Source organism: Cryptosporidium ryanae (assembly GCF_009792415.1).
Source record: "Cryptosporidium ryanae isolate 45019 chromosome Unknown contig_41, whole genome shotgun sequence".
NCBI lineage: Eukaryota > Apicomplexa > Conoidasida > Eucoccidiorida > Cryptosporidiidae > Cryptosporidium > Cryptosporidium ryanae.
In genome coordinates, this window is record NW_027125491.1 from 145,777 (window position 1) to 167,736 (window position 21,960).

The window sequence follows — 21,960 nt, forward strand, 5'->3', positions numbered from 1 at the left end:
GGTCCCAATACATTGGCGCGCGCTCTGGCAAGCTGCAACGCTCCCTGACAAATAGCAAAAAAAGCCTGCAGGCAGCCTCATGTTTGGCTATCATGTTCACAAATCCGCCCAGTAACACCGCCTCCCGGCCACAGCGTGTCCGCAATCCAGTTGACTCGTCTGGACCAAACCTGCGGATACGGCGGCGAAACAGGGAGCTACCTGCAGCCAAGCACGCATGTGGCGAGGCAGTGCCGGCCTAAAGTCACCTGCAGACGCACGGCTGCTGACTAAAAATGAAAACTACTTAAAACGCGGGAGACAAACAAACAATTCAAAAAAAAGTTATATACTCGAACAACTAAAGTTCCCCAAATCTCGTCCGCACGTCAAGAAAAGTCTGGGTTCTCAGGCATCTCCAGGTGACTGCCATACTTCACGATGAAATATATAAGAACGACGTGAGAACCGATTCTCAGAAGCGACTTCGTCTTTGGAGACAAAAATTCCTTTCTTGAATCGCTATTCGCGAAAAAATGGCTGTATTCCATCCCGTCTAGTCCAAACCCCAAAAACGACAATTCAAAAACCAAAATGCCGCTCGGCAGGCAGGGGAGGAGGGATACCGAAAACTCCGCGACCTCGACCCTTTCGGTAAATTAAATAAAGACGCCCAAACCTAACCAGAAAATCGACAAACGTATGCCTTTATAAACTAACAACTTGTCTTTCCCAGCCCCTCTTTCCCCATCCGTTTCTTCATTTGCAAATGTACAATCACCACAACCACTGCTAATATTTAATTAATATCGTTACCGCCACGTACCGCCGTTGCGTCGTGTCTCAGACCTCAAGTGGTATTAACGCTAATAATGGGAGAATAGAAATAAAGGTAAAAAGGGGGAAAGGAAGGTAGTAAGTGAAGGTTAAATGATAATGGTGATAATATAAATGGGCAGTAGATAAACAGGGGGGGGAGGGGAGCAGGTTGAAAATAAATATCTTTATAAATATAAAATGTCAAAATAAATAGTAAATACAGTGATAATAAATAAATCCAACTAAAGCGGAAAACGGTTTTGGACGTATTTTTTCCTTTTGATACGACACTTAATTACAATCAGTTTTCAAACGATAAACAGCGTTTTGGGACACATTTTTCCAGCTGGGATTTGAAAGGACCAATAACCACTTGATACTTTCTCTGTTGGCAAAAAGCTTAATTAATTTAATTAACTGTTGTTCGTCTAGATTCAGCAAGGAAGGGAGGTTAACCGAGTGCGGTTTTCCTCTTTCCCTGAACGAAGGAGGATTAATTGGCGTGTAAAACGGAACCCTCGTAACTCAGAAAAGGAGCCCACCGGTGGCGTTAGTCTTGGGGGTCAAGACCGCAGTATTGTTTGATATTAAAAAGATACTGTCCCAAGGACTCGGCTTTTCAACATAACAATCCTGGAACGTATATGCAGTGACTTCGCCTGGTTCCCTTTTGTTTTCCTTTGTCAAATTAAGTTCGCGAGACTGTGAATCAAAGGTCGATTTGGCAGTTCTGGCCAGCAGCATACTGCAGACTCCAAAACACAAGAGACTGTGTTTGCAACAACGCATACTGATACAGACTGCGTGCTTTGGTTATTTGTTCGGAGTTGGTTCGCTTTGGAGCAAGGTCTGATACACAAACTAAGTTGCCATTTGATGCAGTAACTAACGGATAGCCAGATATATACATGTACGTATAATATATGCAAGCATACATTCACATAAATTATACGTGCACATATGTACATACATGTATGTATACATAAAGTATATGTATGTGGTGTATACTGCACGCATTTTTAAAACTTGAGGTTTTAATTTGTATTTGCGAAATTTGACGTACACTGTGCAGTAGTGTATCGGCTATATTATTGGTATATTACAGCTTAAGTAGCAGCGGCGTGTCTGCATTAAACCAGTGGAAATGTCTTCTGAGGATACGGCGTCCACAAATTGCGTTTCAGCGCCGAGAGAAGGCGATTTATGCAGTGGCGTCGGGAATGGCGGAGAGTCAACGGCGGAAGCCAGCGCCTCTGTGTCTGTTAACGACAATGTTGCCACTGGTCCGAGCAACGAGAGCGGTGCCGTTGACGGCAACACGAGTGCAGCGTCCAGGGAGAATGGCAATGCCGCGACAAGCGTAGTTGCCGGGGACAGTGCCGTTACTGACTCCGGTGCCGTGCCGGAACCACCCAAGAAAAGAGGGAGAGGACGTCCGAGGATAAACAGAGAGGCGCTGGCAGCGGCCGCAGCCGCTGCGGCCGCCGCTGCCTCTGCAGGTACCGGAGACAACTCACTCGGAGGAACGGGCATCACACAGAGAGAGCCCAGCACCAGAAGGAAGGGAGCGGGCCTGGGAAGTCTGATTGCAGCGGAAGTGAATTCAAGAAAGTCCTATATAGACGAGGACGAGGACGAGGAGGACGACGAAGCCGACCTGGACTTCAAGACCGAGGGGGACAACAGCGACAATGAAGAGGCGGATGTCCCGCAAAGATCCGTGCTGACGCCGGTTGTGGAAAAGTTTTTGAAAAGACGTCCTCAGATGAGGCACAGCAGCGGCCTCATTAAGAGCAAGAACGCGTCTTTGGAGGAGGACAAAAACGGAGCGACAGGCGGCGACGATGCCGGGATCGACCAGGGCAGCAGTCCGAGAAGAGCAGGAGGCTCGTCAAGCGGTACGGGGGTCTCTAGCGGACCCAGTAGCTCCAATCAACGCAGGATCCCAAGAGGAAAGATACCGTATGAGTATTTGGTTAAGTATCACCAGCAAAGCTATTCGCAGTGCAAATGGATAACAGAGGACGATATAGACAATGACCCGGATCCAAAAGTGAGGATAAAGTACCTGAGATACATACAAAGACTGGAGCAGAAGGGCGTTGAGAGCATAGATGCTACGGCCTACATAGAGGATGTCCCTGAGCTACAGTACATCGACGGGGAGATAGAGAGAATAGTTGACTGCACCGACGTGTTTAGATCACTGTACCCAATGAAGGCCGCGGAGATAGGCAGAAACGAGTGGTACATATACTGTCTGAAGATAATAGATGCGCTGGTTTGCTTCGACAGGAAGGGGATAAAATACGGAATACCGTTTTTAAGACCAGTGGACCCGAACATGGACGGTGCCTCCGACTACTACTCGGTCATCTCAAGGCCCATGGACTTCACGACGGTGCAAACCAAGTTGTACCTGAGGATATACTCGCAGCCACAGGAGTTCTGGAACGACGTACAGCAAATATTCACGAATTGCTTCATGTACAATTCCGTGGACAGTGATATATATGTTCAGGGCAAGCTACTGAAGGCGCTCTTTGACAAGCTCTACGGCGAGTGGGCCCTCCTGTCAAGACAGACCCAGGAGGATTTGGTTAAGCAGAAGAGCGAGGAGTCCCCGAAGGAATGGCTGGACGACCAGACGGTGACGATAGAGACCGCCATACAGCACATAACATTCCGAGATCTGCTCGCTCTCTCAAAGCGGCCCATAATGTACTTTACCAAGTGGAAGCACCTTTCGTTCGCGGACAACACATGGGAGCACGAGGTCGATATCACGGACTCGAGTAAAATACTTCAGTTTCACCGCTTCGTACGTGTGCCGGAATACATCACGACGGCCCACAACGGACCGGCCGCCATTTCCTACGACCTCTACAAAAGAATGATTAGCGAGACGTACACGTATATCCGGCACACATTTTCATGGATGAACAACCAGTTCGGCCTCCGACTGAATCCGCCGCAGGCTCCCTCCTACGTAACTCCAGGGCACAGCGGCGGCGGGAACGACTCGGATGACTCAGACGACGAGAACCACGCCCCGTATGCGAGCAAGAAGAGATCCAAGAACAGGTACTCGATCAGGACGTACGTACCGACGACGTTCTCCAATCTGCCTCAGCTGACTAGCGCTATCTCCATTTACTCCCACCACGGTTACCAGAACAGAAACCTCTATAACGTGCAGAAGCAGCAAAGGGGCTATTACGGAGGCGCCTCCTACCCGGGGCCCGCCACCGGGCAAGTCGGCGGCGGCGCTCTTTCTGGCCAGGGGGGGACTGTTTACAGGGGCCAACAAGGCGGCGGCCCTCCCGGGCAGCTCCAGCAACCCAGACCAATACAAACTCTTCCCGGGAGCAAGGAGCTTCTGGATGAAATCAAGATCGGCTCTGATGGCACTCTGAGCCAGGGAGCAATCGCCGCAACGCAGAAGCTCCTCCAGATGATCACCGCCAACAACCCCAGCGCCGCCAGCGCGCTCAGCATGGCAATGAACAACCCCGCCATTGCGGGGCTCGTGGGGAAGCTTCTCCAGAATGTCAACGGCGGCGGCAGCCTGGCGGGTAAGGCTGCTCCTCCCCCAGGCGTCGGAAACGAGGCGTGTGTGGACCGGTTCCCGGGTGGTGGTCTGAAGGACCTTAGTTGCGGCAGCGGTGGCGCTCCCATCCCGGCGGAATTTAAAGAGGAGCCCAACGTAGGCCTGATCAGCAGGGATTCCGCTGCTGAGAGGGGGGGCCTCGTGGGTGTGGGGTGCATGCAAGGCGCCCACGTCGGTGCGGGGAATTCGCCCTGTGCATCGGGCCCCGGCCGGAGCCCAATCGGAGGCGGAACCAACGAGCGTTATCAGACGCAGAATGAGCGCGGTACCGAGAACAACGGGGTCGCGGTGAAGGCTATGAATGAAACCGACATGTTTTTCAGCGTTGGCGGGAGCGAGATCTCCAGCTGTGACTTGAAGGCTGACGGCGACGTTGGAGGGGTCTCTGGCGTCCGAGTGGACGGCGGAGACGTTTCCGCAGTTGGAACCTCGAACGAGGACGGGTATTTGGGTGCTGGCGATGGGGATTGTAACGGCGGCGGCAGCATATCTCTTTGCGACGGAGGAAAGAACATTGGCCATGACTGTGGCGGTGGCGACCCGAGAAGGATTAATGGCGAAGAGGTCTGCAGGACCGATTTGGGAATGAACCGGTCCTTTGTTTCCGGTGAAATCTCTTTGCCGTCCAGTGTCGATCTCTACGATAAGTTAGAGTTGGAGTACAAGAACATTGTCACCGTTTCCGGCGAAGGGTCTTTGGGGGAAATGGACGTTGGGTACAAGTATGCGATGAGTGACAATTTCCAGGGATACTGCGACGGTCTTCCAGCCTGTACGACGGAGGACGGCAGCTCACCTTCCGGAAGCGTCCCCGACCCCCCACAGACCTGCGGTGAAGGCGCTCAGAACGACAACTCAGGCCCTGAGGGTGCCGGGGACGCTTCCGGCACCTTCTCCGCTCCAACGAGCACCTGCCTCGACAAGCAAACTTTTAGTGAGAAGGAAAGCGGTGGGAATTCAGTCGGGAATACGGAGAGTGTGGAAACGGGCGAGCCTGCAGTCGAGGGAGCTTGTGCCGGAGATGACGGCTGCGCGGGTGGCAAATACGGTATCGGTAGCGCGGAGACCAAGCAGGAGGTGAAGGCCCAGATGGGACTGGCGAGTCTAGTCGCCAACAACAAGATAGCGGAGCTTTATTCTAGCCAAAAGCGTCCGCCGCCTCCGCCACCAGGAGTTTCCCGTCACTATCTCGTTTCCCCTATATTTAAGAACGGGTATCAGCTCTTCGACTACCAACTCGCAGGTCTGAACTGGTTACTTCAACTTTGGTCCGAAGGAAGGAATGGCATATTGGCGGACGAAATGGGGCTGGGAAAGACGATGCAAACCATGTCCTTTGTCTGGCATCTCGTGTACAAGGAGAAACTGAGGGGACCGTTTCTGGTAGTGGCTCCGCTGTCCACGTTAGATCACTGGAAAAGGACCTTTGAAGACTGGACGGATCTAAACGTCGTGTTGTACTACGACGAGGGAGGGAGGAATGGGCGCGACCTGCTCCGTTATTACGAGTTCTACCACCAATGCCTGCAGTTTGACATGAGAGGCAGAGGCAGGACCAGCTCACAGAACTATGGCAATAATATTAAGAATTACGGGTACATAAACGAGCCGCGGCTGGTGCAGACTAAACACTACAAATTCCACATACTACTCACATCCTACGAAATACTTCTGGCCGATGCCGACATTCTCTGCACGATGCCATGGCAGTTCATTATCATAGACGAGGCCCACAGGCTGAAGAACAGAGGCGCCAAAACGCTTCAGGTATTCAAGAGCATTGCTTGCAGGCACATATTGTTGCTCTCCGGAACACCTGTGCAAAATAACACGGAGGAACTTTGGCCGCTTTTGAATTACATAGAACCCATAAAGTTTGCGAGCATAGAGGCCTTTACGCAGGAGTTCGGCGAGCTGCAGAGCAGTGCACAAGTCACCGCCCTGCACGAGCTGCTGCGTCCCCACCTGCTCAGGAGGGTCAAAGAGGACGTAATGAAGGAGATACCGCCGCTGGAGGAGACGATCATAGACGTTGAGTTGACAACCGCGCAGAAAGCCTACTACAGAGCGATATTTGAAAGAAACAGAGCGTTTTTATGCAAGAACATTGGGTTCGGGAAGAAATCGAGTAGCGCTCCGATACCCTCTTTGATGAATGTTGAGGTTGAACTCAGGAAATGCTGCAACCACCCGTTCCAGGTGGTGGGCGTGGAGGAGCGCGAGGTCGCGCTATGCAAAACTACGGAGGACAGATACAAGAAAATGATAGAACTGAGTGGTAAGATGGTTCTTATGGGTAAGCTGCTGCCTAAATTAAAGGCAGAAGGACACAGAGTGTTGATTTTTAGCCAGTTCATTCAGACTCTGACTTTGCTGGAGGAGCTAATTGAGCACCACGGGTGGGGGTATGAGAGGCTCGATGGCAGCATTAGGGGCACGGACAGAACTGCAGCGATAGCGAGATTCAACGCTGAGGACTCCGATAAGTTTGTGTTTCTGCTCTCAACCAGAGCGGGGGGTTTGGGAATCAACTTAACCTCTGCAGACACGGTCATCATATTCGACTCCGACTGGAATCCTCAGAACGACGTACAGGCCTGTGCGAGGGCGCACAGAATTGGTCAAACGCGTGACGTGAAGGTTTACAGACTGATAACTGCGAGGACGTACGAGGCGGAGATGTTTGAACGGGCAAGCAAGAAACTTGGATTGAACACAGCTGTTTTCCACAAGGGCGCATTTAGAGAGGAGAGTAGCAACGGCAGTGGTGGAGGCGGCTCCAATGGCATAGGTACCGGTGGAGAGCCAACAAAACAAGAAATTGAGGATTTGCTGAAACATGGTGCCTATTATCTGCTCGAAGGCAGCGAAGCCTCCAGGCAGTTCCAAGAGAGCGACATCGACGAAATATTGAGCAAAAATTCGCGTTTGGTCAGATACCAGCTAAGCGGAAAGAACTCTTCCTTCAGCAAGACGAGTTTTAGGAGCGACAACGCTCTTCCGGACTTGGACGTTAACGACCCGGATTTTTGGAAGAAGGTTCTCGGGGACAGCAGCGTGTCTTCTTTCCTCGTGCAGCTTCAAAGCGGGAGTGCCATCAGGGACGAGGAGAGCAGAGAGAAGTTCATTCAAGATCTTGCGGACGCAGTGGATGGCGCTGCTGCCTTGGACAGTTTGGACCCCCTGATAGAGGCCTTGGTACAGGTCACTAATATGAGAGAGTTTTCCGAGCTCCAGCGTCAGAAGGCAGAGGACCTACTGGCAAACGTCCAGGATATTGTCAGGACGCTACAGCCTAATAACGGGGAAAACGAGGACGACGAGGACGGCTCCGGCAATGTTAACGTTAACGAGCACACCCGAGGGAAATCCAGAAAGAAGCCGAGAAGATCATCAAGAGCGAAGGAGTTTACCATCGACAATTACGACCCTGACGACTACGACGACAATGAGTCAAATAACCTGGGGGGGAGTGGTAATCACAGTGGAGGCTCTCTGAAGAATACAGGTGGTTCCATCTCAGAGGGCAGGAAAGGCAGCAGAGGGTTAAAGAGAAGTGCAAGAAAACCGAATACCTCCGCCAACAAGAATTCCACGACCAACTTGTTTGACGACGAGGTTGATGATGACGATGATGACGATTTCAACGACGAATCCTTCGAGCCTACAGCCAAGACTTCCAAAGGAAGAGAGAGAAAGCCAGTTGCCAGAGGTGGAAGGACCTCAACGAGGTCCAACGGCGCCAGGTCTGGTGGAGCCTTATCCCAAGCAAACAACGGCGATTCCGACTTGAATGGCAACCAAGGGGACTACTTTTCTGGAAGTGGTGGTGGTGCCGCGGTTACCGCAGCACTTAGCGGAGTGACAGGAGCAAGGTCTAGAGGAAGCAAAAGGAGAAAAGCGGCGGCAAATGACAGCGATACTGTTGGTGCGTCCACCTCATCGTCTGCTAATGATAATCAGGATGATAAGGAACAAAGCAGTAATCTTTCATCCGCTTACTCCGCAACCGACAACAACACTGTTGCTAAAAGAAGAAACAGAAGGGATTCTGCAGCTGCAATGTTGGCCCTTCTCACTGCTGAAATCGCAAAAAACGAGGATGACGACGAGGACGCCGAGTAACTGGGTAGATTGACCGACTACTCCGCCATTTTATACTTTTATATGTTGTTAATAATTAATTGCAATTTTCTGTTTCGGATAGCTGCACTATGTCCACTCAATTAGAAGTAAAGAGAACGCTAGAGTAGAATAGTGCCTTATTCGGTGTTAATAATGTTAGAATTAATAGCAAGTGTGCCAATAAACGTAAATAAATCACTCTTAAATCTAGGAAAGTAAATGTTACTGTCATTTTTTGCCAGCGTCTCAGGTTCTCAGCTCAAAGGACTTTGTTTTCTCTTGCATGTAAGAGCACAACTCACCTTCTGCAGGGTGGTACTGGGACTCATGCACCATTCGTGATTCACAGTGCGCTGTGCGTCTCTGCCTTTATTCTGTCACTGCTCCGTTTGTGTTTATGCAGACGGACTGCCTCGGCAGTGAACTCTCCTTCTCAGAACTTCCTGTGCAGTAAACTTAGGCAGCCCTAAGTCGTCCCAAGGCGTTCTCGTCTGCACCTACATTCAAGCAGCAAGTAACCGATGAACCACATGCAAGGAATATGCATATTAGGCTTTGTATGTTACTTTAACCAGTAAGAAATTTACATGAATCGCCCGCCACATGGAGGCGGGTAGCGCTTTAATGTAAATATACGTTTAATAATATACATGGCATGTAAAATAGATGTGGGGAGGAAAAAAAGTATGGGATATAGAAATAAGAAGAATAAGCAAATTTACAAAGATAAAATAGTAAGAAACCTTTGGAATGGACGTAAATTTACGATAAACTAACTAGGTGAACTGCATGCTTTTGTCAACGCGAAACTGGCTTTGAAACGGAAGTAGGCGTACAACTTGATTTTGATGAATAAACCTGTGATTTGTGTGGGATAAGCGACACTAGACACTAAGGCGAGCTTATCGTTCGTGAGAAGCAGAGACAAGGCGACAATACAACTGCTGCAGCCGTTGTTTAGCGATTGTTTCGACGGCACCATTACTGACACGCTACTTCTGTGAGGATAAATCAGGTAGAAGCAAATCTAGTGGTTAATAAGTAGCGTTATAAGTTTATGAGATGAACCAGGAAAACACTAAAAGTTTAAACACGAAATCACTGACTCCAAGAAGAAGGGTATTAGAGGAAAATAAACTGAATTTTGACGAGACCCCAAATAAGAGCAATGTGCATTCTTTAAAAAGAGGCAGTACTAGCGGTGGGAGAAGTGGAACAAAGACAGAGGGTTCAAGCTTAAAGGAAGAAAGTATTCCGAGCAGTGGCAGGAGGACTCAAAATAAAGAAAAAACACCCTTGACACCACAAGTAGGCACTCCAGGGGGCACCCCATATATGTTGAGGTCTAAAACAAGAGAGCTGAGATCATCTGAGAGAATAACTTCGACGAGTGGAACAGGTGATGAGGTTATCAAAAAAGATGTTGCGATGCCACCACTCGATTTAGGAAACGATAGTGAAAAGAAGAGTGAGTTTTACAAATTCGAGGAAATTGATTCCAAAGATAAAAGCGGTGGGAATGACGACAAGAACAGCAGTTATTTATCCAACCCTGTAATATATTCAACCCCGAGGAAAAGAGCAAGAGGAGCAAATTCGAGTGAAGGAAAGGGCGATGAAAGCAAATATAGTAAAGTAGAAATTAACAGCAAGGAAAAGAATGAAACATATTCAAATAGCATTGATGTTTGCAATAGCAACAGCACTGGGAGAAGGCAAAGGAGTTCATCTAGAGGCAACATAAGGTCTACACCGAGAACAAGGGGATACGAAAATGTAAACAACAGTAATACTCGCGAAGAGTGCACGTTGAAGGATAGAAAAAGTATACTGAAACAATACGATCCCGACAATGTCAATACTACTACAATGAGCAATATAAAAACGCCAAAATCTCAAAAAAAAGTGCAGTTTGGGGTTAAAAACTTGATAATAATAGATGAAAGCCTGCAAGAAGATAGCGTGAATAAGTTGAATTTAAATTTTAAAGATATGTCAAGTGACATTAACTTGAATACTGGGGACAGAATGAGTATACTGAGCGAGTTTGACGACCCAGGTTCAGGTAACATAGCCTACAACTTTCCGTCTTTAGAGGAACTTATAGGACAGGACGAAGGAAATAAGGAGGACGGCAGAAACCTAAACAGCAACGCCTGCGGCAACAACGCCGATGATATTTGCAATCTCGTTCCAAATGTTGGTCAAACAGGTATCGAGGGAGAGGATGTCGTTATCGGTGGAGGCAACTCCGTTTCTACAAATCTCTATATAAATAAAGATCAGAACACAGGAGTAACAAATGACTACGGAACAAAAGGCAGCTACATAAACAAAGAGAAAACCGACATTGACTCTTTCAACAACGAAAACCAGGACATTGCCGATCAACTCAATATATTGGATTACTCTATTGGCTGCAGAGATTCAATCACCCCAAACACCCCCGGTGCTTTTTTGTCCGTAGTAATGAAGAACTTGTCTTCCGTTAATTTTTCTGAAGATAAAAATGAGGAAATTGAAAATGCAATGCAAGAGAAAATGGATAGAAGTGAATATACTCAAGAGGATAGCGGTGACAAAAACGATTGCGACAACTGCGATTCTCGAGTTGAAAACGATAATTTTGAGTCTGCATTGGAGGTTGCGGGAGACAATTACCAGAATCAAAAAGAAGAAAGTTCTGTGAATGACGCTACGACTACTTCCGGTAAGGCTGTGAGTGAGGAGCCGAGAGACGCAAGCACCAGTTTTGTTGAGTTAACTGACCAGTGTGTTGAGGATAAGCTTACCGAGAATTCGCCGGGGACACCCATAACCGGGGGGTTAAAAGAAGAAGAACGTCTTCGCCAAACAAATGCAAGATTGAGTGAATTGTTGACGCCAATAACACGCCATTACTCGGGTTCTAGAAACACAATTAAGAAAACACTGTCCCCCAAGTCGGAGTCGCTTTTGAATTCCCTGTACAGCACAAAGTCAATATTGAACATAGTTCCAAAAGGATACACATGGGAAGAGTTTCTGTCGCTGCTGAACTTGAATTATACGATGGACAGCTTTAATGTCTTGGAATTTAATGACTTGGATATGACCTCAACCACGGGAATTGTAGATTTAGTTAATAACAGCGACAACAGCAGCAACAAGGAGCTAATAAGTCAACTAAGCAACTTAAAAGAGGAAAATGCTTCCTACGGAAAGGTCGTTGAAAGGTACATAGTGAAGTTAATCAAGTCAATAAAAAGCCAAGTCTGGGAGGACATCGAGAGGGAGAGACTAATGAAGGTGTACACGGACGACATATTTGAGCACAAGTACAAGAATAACCTGTTGAGGTTTCCCGATAGTGAATTGGCGACGGTTTTGGCCATTATTGTGAATAAAAGTAGATACGGGTCTAAACAGGACGAAAGAGTTAAGAATGAGTTGTTGAATAGACTATCGAGATACTTTTCTGTTGAAAACGATGGCAATAGCCCCAATGTAGGCAAAGGCAGCGGTAATATATTCTATATTAACTCTTGGTTGTGTTGGAACGAGGAAATTGTATTCCCGTACAAAAATCTACTCTTGAAAAGGTATGATGAATGCATTAAAAGGTTTACTGGGATAAACGAACGGGTGATAAACAACAAAAACAGAATACAGAATTCATGTGTCTTGCTGTCTACATTGGAGTCGTGTCAGATATCAGAAATGCACGTAAACGAAACATATTGGGATGCGATGAGGCTCATTCACGAAAACATAAACAACTACAAAGAAGAAATAGACAGAATGAACAATTATATAAAGGTCATGACGAGCAACAAGAACAATCTACTCAAACTACTGATTAAGGAAGAGGAACTGTCTAGCAGTTTGGTGTCCGAATTACAAAACTGGAAATACAAAAAAAACAACTTGAAATCAAATTTAAGCAACTTGAGAATTAAGGAAGAATTCGCTGGTTTCACCTGGGACTTGTTTACAACCAATAAGTTTCAAACCATCATAGTGTTGAATAGCAACAGCCAGTATCAGGTTAAAGTTAGAATTACAATAGAATGGAACGCAAATGGCGATTTTGGGAGCGTCAACCGGGATGTCAAAGCAGATGCCGATCTCTCGCCTCCTGTGCTCCTGAGCATTGAGCCAATAAATGATAGTTACGAACGCGACAGAGACGAGAAGTTATTTGCGAATAACAATTGTCTGTTGCAAGACAAGATATACCGGGCCTATATTAACATCATAGAGAAGACGCTCAACTTGAGATTGAGCGAACTTCATATGGAATACAGGAAACAGGGAGAAATGAGCAACAACATACTTATTGAACTTATAAGAGGAATATTCCAGTCGTGCACGGTGCTGTTGTGGAGGTCGGAATCTATCATTTTTGAAATACTAAACATAACCAAGGTATTTAACTTGGCTATACTTGATGTTGACGAAAACAGCTGCAACACGCTCATTATGAATATTCCAATACTTACTGGAATGAAAAACGACAAGGATTGCCCTGCTAACTCCAACAACGGAGCTTCCCCGGGGACGGTTTTGTCGCCTATAACTCCTAATTCCCTAACCTCAAAGCTTTCGCCGCACTTGCTTATATCCACCAGACCAATAATAAGCATCAAGTTCAACATCACAAACTCGCTATTTAATTCTGCAGGAACACTGGTTAACTCAATCCAAGATGTTTCAGTGTACAATGTGAGTGAGGACACCTGTGCTAGTATGATACGCATATTCAAGGAGCAAACTCACGAGATTGAGTCCAGCAAGAGAAATAAAGGATTTTCTGCCGTTTACCTGGGCTATAACTGTTTGCTGTCAATTATCCAAAACACCATTCAGGAGGGGGGCAAGAATCAGCTGATTTGGAAAAGGCCTCTTGAAAAATTCGCTCCTAGACTGCTAAACGCCGTGCAGATAAGCAAACTTCACCAAAATTATTAAAGCGATGACGAAATTAGCTTAAGTTACAAGGTTAATCACGCACTTGAAGCATGCGGGACCGAAATGTGAATTGCTCTTAACTATTTGTTTTAACATAACGTGGACTAAAAGTGTGTCCTTCACAAATGCGACTAGGCTCCTTGCCTCGCCCTTAATTGCGAGTTTGTCCCGTGACCTCCACGATAAAAGCCCCTCCCTTCTCTCAAAACCAAAGTCGTAGACTCGCAAGTCTCTGCGGCTTGTTGCCCCTGTCCGTAAACGCAGTAAGCGAGGAGGCGTTCTCGAATCAAACGTTGTGCGCGTTGGAGCTTCCGTTGGCCTCCTCTTCGACTTGAACATGTCCGATGCCTTCGTTTGAGAGGAAAACTAGACCGCGACTCAACTTGCTCTTAAAGAAATAGCTGTTTATGCTCCTGTAAATCTTAAGTGCCACGTTGTTTCTCACTATATTTAAGACGTCAAATTTGTTGTTGAAGTAATAAAGCTCTTTTTCAATCTTTTGGAAACTGATGTATTCGCACTTTGACCTGTGCCTTAAGATAAACGGGTGGTTAACTAGTCTATTGCAATCCCAGCGCTTGTTCAAGTCAACCGTAAGCATCTTGTCCAAAAAGTCAAGGTATAGCCCTGAAAACGACCTTATTTTACCTAGTACCAACTGATTCTCCCTCCTGGTGTTCTCGTCCCCGCCGTCACTAACCAAAGTATGCATGTACCTCTCAATCACGGACGGGGGTTCGAAGCCGTTCGCAGGGCTCTCAACATTTGTGGATTGGAACTCGGCCGGCTTTAAGCCGAGACTGACATCCTCCTTGTCCTTGTCCCGTTGACTGCTAAATAACTCATGTATCCTTGGCACGCGTCCTATTGACAACTCCAACAATGTTACTCCAAGAGACCATATGTCGGTCAAGTTGTTGTACTCCTTGTGTTGAATCAGTTCTGGAGACATCCATTGCAGTGTACCTGATGATATTTTCGGAGTGTTGTTGTCGACCACTGTGTCTATTATTTGCGATACCCCAAAATCCAAAAGCTTTATTTTGCAATCATCATAATTGATCATTATGTTCGTAGACTTTATGTCCTTGTGTATCCTTTTGTACCTATAGTTGCTCTTGTCAAGGGCCACCAACACTTTCAATACTGACTCCGAGATGTAGCATACCAAAGCCTCCGGAAAAGAACCATAAGACTTGTACACGTCTCTCAATGTGTAGCCCGATACATACTCTGTTACAAACGCCAGGTAGTGAGGCTTGATGCAAAAGGACTCGCAGTAAGATATTACGTTTTCGTGGTTATTCAACGTGGTTAATATGTTTATTTCGTCACTAATCTGATCTATTACGTCTATCGTCATACCACCGCAAATACCTTCAATTTTATTGCTTTTTATCTTCTCGAAGTTTATTATTTTGATTGCCACAAGCTCGTTTTTGTCACGTGTTCCCCCCTTAATGCTGTTCCTCCTAGCCAAAAACACATCTCCGTAACACCCGCAACCTAACAACTTTACTATCACATACTCGTATCTTTCCGAACTAAATACCTTATTTCCTCTATTTATAAAGTCAAATATCTCGCCTATCCGGCACTCGTTTGCGTCTTTATCGCCGTCTTCAACCAAGTCATCCCTGCAGTCTGGTGCTGAATTCAAGCACTCTATATTTTCCTGTGTTCCCGATATAGACAGTTCTAAAGGAGAAAGAAAGTCGTCCTCGTTTTCAGAAAAATCGCTTATTATGTCATCGTAATCGTCTCCACTAAACGATTTGCTGTCGCTCAAAAGACGCTCCGTCTTGATTTTCTCTTTCGACGGCATTGCGTTCCTAATGATAGAATATTGTGTAGGTTCATGATATGCTCAACACACGTATTTTGACCTCTTTTCAAGAATTGTGAGGCTCACTGTGTCGCTCACTCCCCACTGTCGCTGCCTGCCGGCCATTCACTACTAAACACTGCCTACCTCAATCGTCCCATTCACCTTCACGTCACTCAAGCTGTTCAGAGTGAGTAGGCTCTTTCCAGACCAACAAACACTCCATTACCTTGCTAAAAGTTGTCCCTAACTCAGCATGAACGGGCAGAAGTGCGATTATTCAACGTAAATTTGAAAAATCGACTAATTAAAGCCAACTGCGTGAAATTAATTAGTTAATATTATCTTGGGCAGTATACCGGTATCCCCCTTTCAGTATATTTTCTTTTTTTTTCCTGCATGTCCTGCCCCTACTCGCATGCAAAGGTCGCCACCTAACTAAATTTAATTTTTCAGGTTTATGTATACAAACAGTGCAGACACAACATCTAGATCGTGCACATACTGAACTAGTCTGGCATATTATACACACAAAGCGGACCACCTTTCGCACAACTAAAAGCCTTAATGCTCGTGGATTTGCACTAATTTAAAGTAATGAAGCGAAAGGCAACTCACGGAGTTGGGTTTGAATACTAGTGTTATTCGCTTTAATGGAGAAGCACAAAGGATGAGTAAACTATCAAACATACATTGAGTTATACTGATACGGCACCATTCACTGCGGAATTAAATATAAAAATCGAGTAAACGAGTGTAGGTGTTTAGACATAAATGCGCGCTTTTCTACACGGAAGAGAATTTCATGCATTTATGTGTGTTCGCTTTAAGTCCAGATTACCAAACTAAAGTAATAAATACATTATTCCTTATTCCCACAAACAAGCTCCAAATACAGCAAAAAAGCGTCTAGCTTACTCCTTGACTCCCTCATGCACTCAACAACTTGTAAAGATAGGCCCCCACTAACGCTAAAGTGGAGTAAAGTGTAGCACTTATTGGCGAGGGTAAGTGTTGTTTAGCCATATTTGAGTCTGCTTTTATATAAACTGATAACTTTGTTGACCATTTGCTTTTCCTTTTCTTCTTCCCCTGGTTGTTAGTCATTGTTCCTCGTTGTCGATAATATGGCTTCTGAATCCGCAGAAAACATTCAGGTGGTGAAAAAGGCCTTCAAACACTATTAAAATCAACAGACACGCCGAATTGGTTTGCGACTCTTCTTATTTTCATCCTTACCTCCCAGTCATTCTCAAGAGTAAATCCTTTAATAAGACCTTCCCCAAACAATGTGTCCCAAACTTGCAGTTCTTTGACCTTTTCATTGAGATAAATAAAAACCTCCTCGTTTGGGAAAATCGATAGATACAGCTCGAGCAAAATCTTCTTGTTTATATCAGTCACAGTGTGATTAACTGTGTCAACCTTACCCTCTGAATCCCCACCCTTGTCGTTAAGAATTGAATTTTTAAATCTGTCAGAAAGTCTGAGTGCGATACTTGCTGTTAAAAAATAACAAACCCAGTCATTTTTGTGAGACAACAAGACGTATCTGGCGTTATGCTGCTTTCTTTTGTCATTTTTACTGTAAATACCCAGTTGATTGTCGCATGAGTCGGACAAAGCTATAGTTGGTATGCTGTTTTCTTTAATAGCATTGATAAATATGCTCTCTAAGTCACTACAATAATGGTTCATTCTCAATCCACGGGAGTTCTTGTATATTCCAGTGTCTGTATCCCTACTGGGTCTTCCTAATGATATCAATATTTTAAATTTGGTGCACAAGTCGTCTAAAAATTCCTCCCACTCCGAATCAATGCCTGGTTGAGGCACAACGCCGACTACATATATTTTGCCTTTCTCAATTAAAAAATCTTTAGGTGGGAAGCCAATTTCCTGATTTATATTTACGTAATTCCTAAAGTAGCTTTCTTTGTTTAGCACGTCAGATATCACAGGTTGATTTATCGAGTCTGTTAAAATGATAACCGTTAATCCCAAATTGGACAATGCATTTGACAAAATAGAAAGTCCAATAATCCCATCTTTCTCGGTTGGGGGAAGGTGACTCACATTGTTTGGAGACAGTGCAAGCAACCCAACAACTACCAACTCACCATTATTGACGTCTAGGCTACTTTTAAATATTATGTCGCTGACTTCTGAGATCGAATTTATGTTCAACTCGTTTTTGTATTCCTTGATTGACTTTCTGGGCGATATTGTGTCTTTAAAAATAAGTGACTCATATTGTTCAAGTGCATCCTCTAAAGAGAGTTTCTCATCCATATTACCATAGTATCTCGGCATGTCCTTTTTTTTGGAACCAACGTCATTTTCAGATGATTTTGTTGTGTTGATTATGTTCGTATTTTCGTTGGACATTATTAATATTACTACCACTATTGATTTTGAGTTAAGTTAGTTTATTTATACACTGTTAGTTGCTGTGACTATAGTTAACTCTTTAGCGGAAAAGACTTTTTCCTTCTTACATATACGCATCAAAGCCTATATTCAACTTTTGTGTATACACATATATGCGTTAAATATATGTAAACAAAAACTTTCTCTGATTCTCGCTAGGTTTTTTCTTTCAAATTTAAAAAAGAGAGTCGCCTCAATCTTTATAAAAATCGACTAAAACCACTAGTTTTCCGACTCGATATCAGAGAACTGCCGAGCAGAGTTAATTGGACTTAAAGTTACACTACTTAAAAACAACAAAAAATCACAATAATAAAAAAAATTCTACCTTCCTCTGTTTTTTACCCTTACCCTCGAAATAGTCATAAGTGTGTCTATTTCTTAAATTATTCAAATAACAGGAAAAAACATGTGCATATCACATATGATTTGCCTTTATAAACTAATAAGCACTATGTAAAGGTTTAAAGTGTGAATGATATTAATTAAGTATCCCAGGTCCCTCTTTATGACTCGAAAACATCAAATTGCACATTACTCAAATACGCCAGTGGAATACTTGGGTAAATGCATTCGGGCGCCACATGCTTCATTCCCAATGCTCGCTCGGAAACGAGCTATTGAAATTGCCAATTAAAGCACTAGAAGCGAACAAGAAGAAGGGAGAGAAAGTGCGTAATAGGAGGCTGTATCTTACAGGAGAGAGGCATTTGTTCTGTTTCAAGAAGCCTTCAATAAGCTTGGGTATTATATTCAGTGTACGTATGTCAACGTAGATACTAGTAGGCAATTTCGTCTTATTCAGAGTTCCACTCTTTCTCCATATAGCTGGCAAATAACGCCATTAGTCAGTAGACCGTCGTGATTGAGTAGAACATTGTTCATCACAACAAGCGAAACGCACTTTGTTATTTATTTAATGAGAGCGACTTTAGCATTAGAAAGACTACTTTAAACATAGTGTTTGTTGCGAATATACATAAACAAAAATGAGTTAAAAATGGTAGTTTTAGGTGACTAGAAATCTAGATTCCATAGTTTGAGCACTAGGAAATTATAATAGCTAAAGCGTAAAGTTCTGTAAAATTTTCATTTTAGTTCTCCAGGAAGACAAATTACTGGAAAATGAAATATGCGACGGCTACAAGCACAAAGGTAACCCAATATTTGTCTCAGGCGCCACATGCAACGAAAATTTCAGTTGCATGACAAACATGGACAAAAATTTATTTCTTGTCATCAAAGTTTTACATGTGAATGAAAAATGTTGGTTATTTGTTTCTCAGGAAAGGGAAAAAGCTTGTAGCGATAAGTTACATGTAAATTTGGCAAATGAATTTTTGCTAATACAACAGCATTGCCACAACGGTTTAGAGACAAATGTAAAAACCAATATGGATAAACATATAATCTGCTTGGGGAGCCAATACATAAAATTACATGCATTTTATGTGGAATTTAAAGGAGAGATGGAGCAACAGTAGATAGTGGAAATGATTAAGCAAATGTTTAAATTGTTTGATTATAACACTTTAATAATAAAAAAGGAGAATAATGGGTTTAAAAACGGATATGCAAAAATGATAGTGGAGATAGAAGGGGACCTAGGAATAAGGAGGAGCAGCTTAACCCCAAGGTCAACGCCAGTGTTGCTAGAATTTGAGTTAAAAACGGTGGATAATAAAAACAAAAACAATTTAAAATGCATGGTAGTTGACTTTGAATTAATAAATGACCAGGCAGTTTTTTCAAGTGAAAAAATGAGTGACAGAAACGCTTATCAGAATTTAAACGGCAGTGAATTTGAATCAAGTGTGGCATACTTAAATAAAACGTACAAAAGAGTTTACATAGAAAATGGCAAAGAGGAGAATAACAACGACGAGTCAATAAATGAATCTAAGGAGGTTAACCTGTCAAGAGACAGCGATAAAAGATGTAAAAGGAAAATGTTAAACTTTGATTACGGCAGCAACAAAATTACCGGATACAATAATTTTCAAAAAATACTAAAATTGGAAGAGTGGTTATTTGGAAATTAAGTGTGGCAAAAACAGTCCTGCAGAGTAAATAGTAGTACAGTGCAGTGCATATATTTGAATTTGTAAATACTATAGATTTGCGTGTGAATATGTATATCTGAGCACAAATACCTCAATGTATATATATGTACGTATACAGATGTATGCATACACATAAATAAGTAAACTTGATAGTAAAAGCAGAAAGCACCCGACGCTAGTGGCTCTTAGTGGTATTTCTATAATAACGGCATAATTTGACTAAGCAACACCGAAAAAACATAGACGGCGAAGAAAATAGAGGGAGTATAAATGAACATTTTATCTAGCGACAACGGTGTATTTGAGGCGAGAAGTATATACAAAATAGACAACGAAGGTGATTCCGGTAAAAACAATGGTACGAATAAAAGAAGGAAAACGGCATGCGAAAGAGAGGCAATATTCAACAGATTGATACTTAACAATCCAAGTATATTAAGCGTGGATACTACATTGCTTCCGGGAACATGTGTGTACTGCAATATATGCCAAGTTAGGATAATATTGAATCCAGCATATTATTTAAATAATTGGAGGACACACATGAATGGGAAGCTACACAAGGCACTGTCCAAGGCGGTTGGTAGTCCTCAATTTATAGATGAAATTGATTTTTTTCAGGAAAAAGATGACTCTTCTTACTTTGATATCAGAAACGATACGGGTGTTTCTGTCGCTGCCATTGGTTTGGACAACTATGACAACATTACCAATGTGGTTTCTTTTTCAGTTGAAGACAACTTGAAAAATGAAAACTTCAACTGCACTAATGGGTCCTGTATTGACGGCAGTTCAGTTTTGAACAAGGAAGTAAAGATAGTGGAAGTAGAAGATGGGGAAAAGGACAAGGGCGATAGTTTGAAGTCAGATGTGAATGCAGGATACGTCGGTTACCAAGTAAGTCTGAAAAACAAAATGAAACACTTATTTGGGGAAGCAGGTGTTAAAGAAAAGAATTTAAGTGGTTATAAATTGGAGGGTAATACTGAAGCATTAGTTTATGAAGAAGTTGTTAGTGTATGTAATAAAGTGACCGATAATTTCGAGTGCAATTTAAGTGAAAGTGATACTAAAAAAAGGAGCATAGACCCCACTGAATCGAATAATAGCGACAAGGCTAATGACCAAGGCACCTTGGTAAATCAAAATTACGTAATTCATCCAATTATATCTAGTATCAGTATAAATAACAAAGACAATGAAATTGAATCGGGCAGTTTTGTTGCAAATATGGGTGATTATGACAACATATTATTTCGAGGTAAATTGGATGAAAAAATGGGTAAATTTGAAAAAGAGGATGACTACGGCGAAGAAAAAGCTAATGAGGAGGACAAAAGTAAGGTTGAAGAAAGTACAGAAACAACATTAAGAAATTCAAATTTCCAACTTCAATTTAAAAACAGCAATATTTCAGCAGCAAGTTCACCGTTTTTAGTGGTTAATTTTGAAAAGAACGGATTCTTCCGTTGTCCGGGTATAAATAAAGTCAGATACTGGGCAATGTGCTTCATAGGTTCTGAAAGATCAAGTGAACCAAACGACAACATAAATTACAATGACACAAGGAGAGTGTTCTATAAGCAATCTATAATAACAAAAGTAATTCCAAATAATGAACCGGAACATCAAGGCGTCGTACATCATCCCAATTGTCTTGAAGTTGTATCAAAGCCAAATCAACCATGCGAAAGGTGTAGTTTGTATATAAACAATAGACAGTTGGCTAGAGTTATAAGTAAGAGGGCAACGAGATTGCAAGAAATGTGGGACAGAGTTGTTGCTGGGGAAAGCATATTAAATGGAGGTTCTGTGCCACAGTCTATTGTCTCTGCCTACAATCATAGAATAGATCATTGGTCAAGGTGCAATGACCCTCTAGAGGCAATTACAAGAGCACTGGCCGGATGCAGGCAAAGGGACTACACCAATTTTTTCTGGAAAATAAGGGAAAATTTGCTACAAAACTCTAGATTAATCAAAAATCACCTATGATATTCGTTTCCTATAGGGAAACAAAACAATAGATGCGGACACAACACGTTTATGCATATTAAGTAAATATGTCACTTAAATCATAGAAAGGTTGGATTAAATTTGAAACAAAACGACAAACATTCTCGACCAGACTTTTTTCTAGTCTATTCGTCTCAAAAATT

The 21,960-nt window shown here is 43.6% G+C and overlaps 6 protein-coding genes across 6 annotated transcripts; 4 read left to right on the forward strand and 2 right to left on the reverse strand.

Annotated features, from left to right (window-relative positions):
• Positions 1-1,942: 1,942 nt before the first annotated feature.
• FG386_002365 (chromo domain helicase DNA binding protein) lies at positions 1,943-8,533 on the forward strand (the record flags this gene model as incomplete). Its single annotated transcript, XM_067341727.1, has 1 exon — positions 1,943-8,533. One exon carries the CDS (start codon positions 1,943-1,945, stop codon positions 8,531-8,533), a length of 6,591 nt encoding a protein of 2,196 aa, XP_067199006.1.
• Positions 8,534-9,595: 1,062 nt separating this feature from the next.
• On the forward strand, positions 9,596-13,483 carry FG386_002366 (uncharacterized protein; the record flags this gene model as incomplete). Its single annotated transcript, XM_067341728.1, has 1 exon — positions 9,596-13,483. The coding sequence occupies one exon, from the start codon at positions 9,596-9,598 to the stop codon at positions 13,481-13,483; it is 3,888 nt and encodes a 1,295-aa protein (XP_067199007.1).
• Positions 13,484-13,769: 286 nt separating this feature from the next.
• FG386_002367 (Ser/Thr protein kinase) lies at positions 13,770-15,308 on the reverse strand (the record flags this gene model as incomplete). The annotated part of the gene is made up of 1 exon (XM_067341729.1): positions 13,770-15,308. The coding sequence occupies one exon, from the start codon at positions 15,306-15,308 to the stop codon at positions 13,770-13,772; it is 1,539 nt and encodes a 512-aa protein (XP_067199008.1).
• A 1,173-nt stretch (positions 15,309-16,481) lies between these two features.
• On the reverse strand, positions 16,482-17,696 carry FG386_002368 (uncharacterized protein; the record flags this gene model as incomplete). The annotated part of the gene is made up of 1 exon (XM_067341730.1): positions 16,482-17,696. The coding sequence occupies one exon, from the start codon at positions 17,694-17,696 to the stop codon at positions 16,482-16,484; it is 1,215 nt and encodes a 404-aa protein (XP_067199009.1).
• Positions 17,697-19,231: 1,535 nt separating this feature from the next.
• FG386_002369 (uncharacterized protein) lies at positions 19,232-19,780 on the forward strand (the record flags this gene model as incomplete). The annotated part of the gene is made up of 1 exon (XM_067341731.1): positions 19,232-19,780. The coding sequence occupies one exon, from the start codon at positions 19,232-19,234 to the stop codon at positions 19,778-19,780; it is 549 nt and encodes a 182-aa protein (XP_067199010.1).
• Positions 19,781-20,071: 291 nt separating this feature from the next.
• FG386_002370 (uncharacterized protein) lies at positions 20,072-21,796 on the forward strand (the record flags this gene model as incomplete). The annotated part of the gene is made up of 1 exon (XM_067341732.1): positions 20,072-21,796. One exon carries the CDS (start codon positions 20,072-20,074, stop codon positions 21,794-21,796), a length of 1,725 nt encoding a protein of 574 aa, XP_067199011.1.
• Between the last annotated feature and the right edge of the window lie 164 nt (positions 21,797-21,960).